The sequence below is a fragment of the Aplysia californica genome, unplaced genomic scaffold (assembly GCF_000002075.1).
Source record: "Aplysia californica isolate F4 #8 unplaced genomic scaffold, AplCal3.0 scaffold00173, whole genome shotgun sequence".
Classification (NCBI taxonomy): domain Eukaryota; kingdom Metazoa; phylum Mollusca; class Gastropoda; order Aplysiida; family Aplysiidae; genus Aplysia; species Aplysia californica.
The window spans coordinates 194929-202614 of NW_004797443.1; the positions used below are offsets into that span (position 1 = coordinate 194929).

The window sequence follows — 7686 nt, forward strand, 5'->3', positions numbered from 1 at the left end:
TCCCATCTTCCAGGGCTTCCTACCTCAAAGTTCCCATTTCAGGTAGATTCAGGGTCAGTTTCAGGTAGTTTGGCCCAAAATCAGGTTGTACAAAGACAAGGAAAAAAATGACCGTTGCCCCATCGAACACGCTTGCTTTCCGTGATATTGGGTAATTATATTTTGAAAACTTGTTTGTGCATACACATGTGTGTGTGCATGTGCGCATGCTCTCGTTCGTGTTTATATATGTGGGGAGGGGAAGGGGGTGTTTGGGTGTGCGCAAGTTAAGATGTACAGTGTGCATGAAATGAGGCGAGGTTTTTATTTTTTTAAAAGCATTTATGGACTATCATTCAAGGCACCTATCATTCAGTATTGAATCGGGAATTGAGTGCAGGGTCACTGCCAAGCTGACTTCAAAACCGCTAGCCCATACCAATAGAAACTATATTAAAACATATTTCCTGACACTAGCATAGGACACTAGTGATAAGTCCTTTGTGACTTAGGTATGACAGACAATTAATTTTAACTATTTTTACCCTAAAAATACAAAATTAATCCTGATCTGGGCCTGAGGAGAGGCAAGAAGAACATCAACTGCCAAAACCATGTTAGGTTTCAGCAATCACGGATTTAAAAAAGCATGCAAGTCATGACAAAACTTAAAAACTTATTTATAAAACCTTTATAGTTAGGCTAATGGCAGAGCAAAAAGTGAAAATAAAAGAAAGTGTGTACTGAGAGCCGGAACTGGAAGGACTGTGAGAGCATGGGGTGTAGTGATGCTGAAAACCTGGCAATCAGTGAATCACTGCATCATGGACTAAGTATTGATTTTTTTTTCAAAATACTAAATCACAGTACCCGTTTTAATCAGCAACAAGCCATAATGATGCTTATGCATCCAACATTGAGCTTTCCGAGGGTTGAAAATGGCATTTCCTCATTGCCACTATTCAATTTGTCATCACTGACAAATCAGACAAATCCGGGAACACCAACCTTGAAGATACAATCATCAAGCCTGTGCTCTATGTTCCCCCATTTACGCACTCGATTGTCAAAAGTCAAAACCACTTCCACTTATCGTTTTTATTTTAGCATCAGTTTCTTATCCTTATCCTGCTGCCGTAGACTTTATTACATCTAACACCTCCCCTCAATTCCAAAGCCCTGCAACGCTCTCCTACTTTGAATGAACTTTGATTAGGCTTTCACCAACAACCACATATGACCTTAGCAGTTGCGAGCGCCGTAAAACCCTATACTACAGTACAGTACAACAACCAACGGCCGGTCCCTTATTCATGCCGTACTCACGAACTCTCACATGTTCACTGACCTGTCACGATGATGGGCCTGACAATCTAGAAATCGGAGGACGCTTGTTGTTTTTTTTTCTTGTTTTGTCATTATAGCGACATCAGTGAGAAGATCGATTTAATTTGTATGGCAACACTGTTTTTTATGCAAAAACTGCATGTTACAAATTTTATTAACTGTAAATCTAACGTTAACAAATTACATGTAGGGGCCTATCATCAGAGAATTCTGAGCGGTAATGAAAGCGAAAGTAGATTTTGATTTTCCCGATGGAGTCTCAGTATTACACCTACACTTCCCCCTGCCGCCATAGCCGCTTATTCGCAAGAAACGTACTCTCGGACTGGGGAAAGCCGACACGAACGCGACCAGTAAAATATGAACTCAGACTTGGTATCAAGGGCTTTGTGCATTTTCTCGGGTCTCAGCGTTTTTTCCCCCCCCCAGATTCCCGCAGTCCCCCTGCGTAGAATCCTCATTTGGTACTGACCAATTCTCTAGACCAAGATAGATTTTAGAATATTTTGCTTTGATATCGATTTTCTTTCTACATTCACAATTCTGTTTTCTGGATAAATGAATTAAATGCACAGATTTTCCAGCCGCAGCAAAAACCCGAAGATAGACAGAAAGAAAGAATGAATGAAAGGAAAGAGGAAGATTATCTATCGTGAGTAGACAGATTTTAGCCGATATGCACGAGAAAAACTATTGCCGACCGAACGGCACAGATAGACAATGGTCAAGTGTACGAAATGCGCAATCCGGCAGTTTCTAATACAACTTATTGCCGGGAGTTGCCGTAAATATCTGACAAGTTACTGAGGGAAGTGAAGAGCTGATCTCTCTCTCTCTTTAACGCATGGAGGTGATATGACGATGTGGCAAGTACGGAACTTTCGGAATGTATGGATTTCCGCAAAAACAAAGAAGAATGGAAGCACTGCAGAAAGAGGTTTGTTCCTCCCTTCTTTCGGCACCCATCGCAAATCTGGTAGTTTTGACACCTTATCGGTATGGCGGTAGAGCAGGCCCAAAATCGGCATCTACCGGAAAAATCGGTAGATTACGCAGCCTTGCATCCTCCCACTACTCACTCTTCTCCTCCCGGGTCTACTCCACTCACTCCTTCCACCTTCCCCTCATCCCTCTCAACACTCCATCTCCTACTCCCCCCCCCCCCCCCCCTCTCCCACTACTCACTCTTCTCCTCCCGGGTCTCCTCCACAATCTCCAGCTGCATGTCCGAGTCCACTCCCTCCAGGGCCGGGTAGTTGTTGAACAGGTTGGCCACAAAGGCCAGGTTCAGTTTGGCGTTGCCGTCCACCACATCGGCCGGCCCAACAAATGAGCGACAGTCGATCTTCTGTGCCTGTTGGAGCATGGCCTCAGCCCGCTCGAGGCCCTCTGACGCCTGCCAAACACAAGAAATTACAATAACAAAAATGATAAAAACAATAACAATAATGATAAAAATAACAATAATGATAATAATAAAAATAATAACAAAAATATCAATAATGGTAAAAATAATAACAATAATGATAATAATAAAAATTAAAAAAAACAAAAACAACAATAACAATAATAACGATAAAAATAATAAAGATAATGATAAAAAAAAATATATAACATAAAAACAAAAACAATAATAATAACATTAATAATAATAACTACTAAGCCCAAGTCCTTCACTTTACATAACACGAAAAATTAAACCTTGAAATAAGCGAACAAAAGAACAGTGTCAACTGCTGTGTAAGATGTGTGTATCATGTACTTACCCCAAGTGGTGACAGGTCCACGCCTGCATCCTTGGGTGAGATCTGGTGCAGAAGATAGGTGTACGCCTCCGAATCCTGAGGGAAGAACAACGCAAAGAGTTATTGTAACAGAAAATGTGGGAAGCTCCCATCAGCACAATTTAAGTCACTCAGGAGGTGGCAGCTTCAACTTAGCCAGGCTAATCTGGACAGGGATATAAAGTCCTTAAGAGACAGGCTACCATACTCATTTCAACCCCCGCCCCCAAGGAAACACTCTCCTCCTCCCTCATATTGTTCCTCTGCATGTTCACTCTTCTTCCCATCCCCCTCATCCCAATATAAGTCATGAAGAGAACAACTACAGTACAACATGGATAGGTAGAACAAAGAAGACATGAAATACACGCATCCGTCGAACTGTGCCTGCGGTCCTGGTTTTTTGTTTTCTTTATCTTTGTATGATATCCCTCGAACTACCGAGGCCGGTCCCTACGAATTTGAGCTATCCGTGTTATACCGTATGTATAAATCTTGAAGAGGACAACACAAAATATCAAAGAGACCTGTATAAAATCTCTAATCATAATAGCGGCAAAATCCTAGAGACCTCCTATTGACCATGTCATCAAAATAGTGGTGACATACAGTCAACGGCAAAGCGCGGTCAAACGAGAAAGTGTGATCAGACAAACAAGAAAATGTGATCAGACAAATGACAAAGTGTGATCAACAAAGCACGGTCAGACAAAAGCTCTCACCTTGATGTCCTCGGAGAAGTTGTTGATGCGCCTCATGCAGCCGGCGTTGGCCAGGTGGTAGTTGACCCAGCGCAGCAGGATCTGCTCGGGCGACAGTTTCTGCAGGTCCTCCAGGGTCTCGTCCTCCTGCAGCAGGTGCACCAGGCCGGGGTGGTGGGCCAGGTTGATGTCGCTGAGCAGACCGATCTACAGCGGGAAAATAATGGCAAGAACAATGAGTGCAAGGGCTGGAAACAAGCAATTTTTGTGGTTCTTTGTTTTTCTTTGAGCAAGAACAAGCACACCAGCACAGTGATGTTTGTTCTAGTAAGTGTTTTATGGCACTTGCAACACAATAAGGTCATATTATAAGTGCTGAAGATTAGAGGTGTTACAAGAGAGTAACAAATACAAAAAAGGAGGGGAGATAAAGACAATAGATGTTTGATAGGAAAGAAGAAGCAGACCACACCAGAGCACCCGCCAACCACCCACACACAGTGATGGCCATTTAGTGCAGGGAAAAGGCAAGAAAAGGAGACACAAACAAAAGAGGGGAAAGAAAAAAGAAAGATCTACCAGTGGCACCCTCCAGCCACCCACAATAAAGAAAAAACTACTCGCTCAATGAGTGCAAGGGAAGGAAAGAAGCAGTATTCGTGATTTTATTTGTTTCTGTTTGAAAAAGAAGCAGAATATCGTCACTGGTGGTCATTTAGTGCCAGGAAAAGCAAGAGAGGCCCAGAGAAACAAAATATGGAAAGGAAAGAAAAGTAAAACCAATGAGGGGTGTCCTTTGACCACCTGCAAACAACGAGTGCAAGGACGACTTTTAGTTTTAGTTAGAGTTTTACATCATTTGCAATACAAAAAGTTAACAAGTGCTGAAGATTAGAGGTGTTATTGGAGATAATATTAAAAGAAAAGGAGGGGTGGAAATAAGGATGATAGATATTTGATAAGAAAGAAGGAACGACAGACAAGTACAGCATGAGGAAAGAAAAGAAGAACCTACCAGTACCAGTAGTATTCTCCGTCCATCTGCACAAGGTTAGTGCAAGGGCAGGAAAGATGCAATATTTCCATAGTATTATGCTTAAAATGAGTAACATGTTTCTGGAAAAATCTTTAGTTTTAGTAAGAGTTTTACGGCATTCGCAACTGCATAAGGTCATATGAGCGCCAGAAGATTAGAGGTGTTACAGGAGAGTAACAAACATAAAAAAGAAGAAGGGGAGATAAGGACGATAGATGTTTGATAGGAAAGAAGGAGCAAAAAAAGACCAGAGCACCCGCCAACCAACCACGAAAAATCTTTTCACTGCCCAAAAAAACCTTCCCTCTCAAAAACCTCGGCTGATTTACACGATGAAAGAAGACACAAAAGTCAGCACAACAACATTCCTACAGCTCGGAGTAAAACACCATCATACGTCATTTTTCAAAACAACATGTCAGAGTTTTACAAAAAGCAGTAAGTAGTCAATAGAAAATAAAGACGGAACAAATGTTATTCCCACCAGGAGCAGACAACAAAGAAAGAACACACACAACAGAGCCATCAGCATCAGCCTCCCCCGACTCACTCTGATGATTTGCCAGAGCAGACCCAACACCAGATGCGGCTTGCCCATGTCGAGATCATCCGGGCCGATGTTGACCACACTGCAGCCGATGGACTGGGCCGAGTTGATGGCCAGCGTCAGGTTCTCGTGCCGCCGGTACACTGACAGGTTCGTCTTGTTGATGGTTCGCTCGTCTATGGTGCCTGGGGCAGACTTGTTGATCAGCTTGCTGTAGGAAGCAAGAAATTAAAAGGCAGCTGATAAAATCCTGTAATTCTTTGCCATGTCGACAGGCCAGACAACTCAAAATCAGATGGCCGCTGGATCGGAAAAGTAAATTACAAATAAAGAGGTAAGAAATTCTGAGAAAGGAGTTTGTTTGTTTGAGTAAAGAGAAGCACATCAACAAAATAACAGTCATTTAGTGCTGAGAAAGAGCAAGACAGTCATTTTTGTTTTTGTAAAGTGTTTTACGGCGCTCGCAACTGCATAAGATCATATGAGTGAGCACGCGGGACACACCTAATATTTTCAGTTGGTAGGAAATTTTGAATTTTGCCCGGGTGGCGGCCGAAGCCTACTCTTATCGATTTTAGACCACCAAGGGATCTTTAACGTGCGCAACTTGCACACGGGCCCTCCGAGATTTTTCGCCCTTGTCCGAGAAGGCTAGGTGTAGATCTTTCCTACCAGAAGATCAGGGGTGTGGCAGAAAGACAGCAGTAAGGAGGAGCCAAGGAGTAGCAGTAGAAAGGCTGCAGAAAGAGTCAGGAGCCCAGAGGAGGGGGCAAAGGAGGTGAGGGCAGAAAGTGGAAATGAAAGCAGACAACAGAACATTGCAAGAGAGCAGGAAAGGAGGTGAAAGGAGACAATTTTAGAGAAGAAAATTTTTTGGTCGCTACCCGGATTCGAACCCGGGACCTTTGAATGAGAGGCCAACACACCTTAACCTCTAGGCTACGAGAGCCCCCCCAAGACAGTCAGAAAGAAATATTAGAAGGAAAGGAAGGAAGTAGGAACTACTAGTGACGCCCTTTGTTTGTTTGTGGAGTAAAGAGAAGTGCAATGACACAATACCAGTCATTTAAGGTTGAGAAAGAGCAAGACAGACAGAAAGAAATAATAGAAGGAAGGGAAAGAAGTATGAACTACCAGAGGTGCCCTCCAACCTCCCCCAACAAACGTCCACAGTCAATGTGCAAAGACTTTGGTAGTATCATATAACACCCAAACATGATTACTGGAGTCCACAAAGAACTATGGCGATAAAAAATGTTCTTAAAAATTAAGGTTTATGCACATTCATGCTCCAGGAACTTAAAAATTTGGTCAAAAATTAAAAAAACGGTTATGACCTGGTAGTTGCACATTTACCTCCTTAAAAAAATTTCACTTTGAACTAAAGCATGAAACATTCTGAACTTAGGGCCATGTTGCAGTAATAAAAGCAAATTAACTTTCAACTTTTGCTTTCCTGAAAAAAAGAAGTGACTGGATCCATTATTTCCTTCTACTTAAATCTTTCTTTAACAAGGCAGTTGCATGATATAAGGGATGCCAGCTGCATTAAACTTCCCCAACCCCCCTCCTCCCAAACTGTTTCCATGAGGTGTAACATATTATAACTACAATTATCAAAGTTGTGTTGATGGAGGCATAAAATGTTTAAAACTACAATTAGTGTGAAGACTGACCAGAGGATGATTCCGTTCTTGCATTTCTCAAAGAGTTCGTTGTTCTCGCTGTTGACCGGCAGGAGGGGCTTGCAGTCCACGTCATCGTTCAGGTTGCTATGGAGACAGATACAAGAAGGGACGTGAGAAACACATTGCCAAAACAGCAAACACATGGAGCAGGGTTTGAGTTTTGAGTAAAATAAAACACATTGACACGATAACGTCTTATTTAATGCCGGAAAAAAAAAAGTAAAACAGGCTGGCAGAAAGTGTCTGTGTCATTAATCTAGTTGAAATTGAAATACGTGTATCAGTGGCACTGTCTTTTAGTCTTGCAAATAACAAAGTTGAAGGTGAAACTCCTTAGTACAGTAGGCGATTAATTTTTCAAGTCGAATTACCAAAAACAAAGATCTGAGGGAAACACCAACTCCACGCAGGAGAAATTGGGTCGTTTAGGAGTAGACTATGCTGAATTAGAGCAATAAGCCACCCCCACCAACCCAACCAGAACAAATACGGAAGATATCAGACGAAAGGGAAAAGGAAAGATCGCTTGTCCGCGCGTAAGAGAGAAAGAAAGAGAGAGAGAGAAAGAAAAAGAGAGAGAGAGAGTGAGAGAGAGAGAGACAGA

At 42.2% G+C, this 7686-nt stretch overlaps 1 protein-coding gene across 1 annotated transcript in view; it reads right to left on the reverse strand.

Moving 5' to 3' along the window:
* Positions 1 to 7686, reverse strand: part of LOC101850002 (plastin-1) — a gene marked incomplete in the record, with an annotated part of 71716 nt that overhangs the window by 8756 nt on the left and 55274 nt on the right. The window contains 5 exon segments of the mRNA XM_005098146.3: positions 2512 to 2722; positions 3093 to 3167; positions 3833 to 4018; positions 5398 to 5605; positions 7071 to 7166. Of these exon segments, the coding sequence (XP_005098203.2) occupies positions 2512 to 2722; positions 3093 to 3167; positions 3833 to 4018; positions 5398 to 5605; positions 7071 to 7166 (776 nt within the window).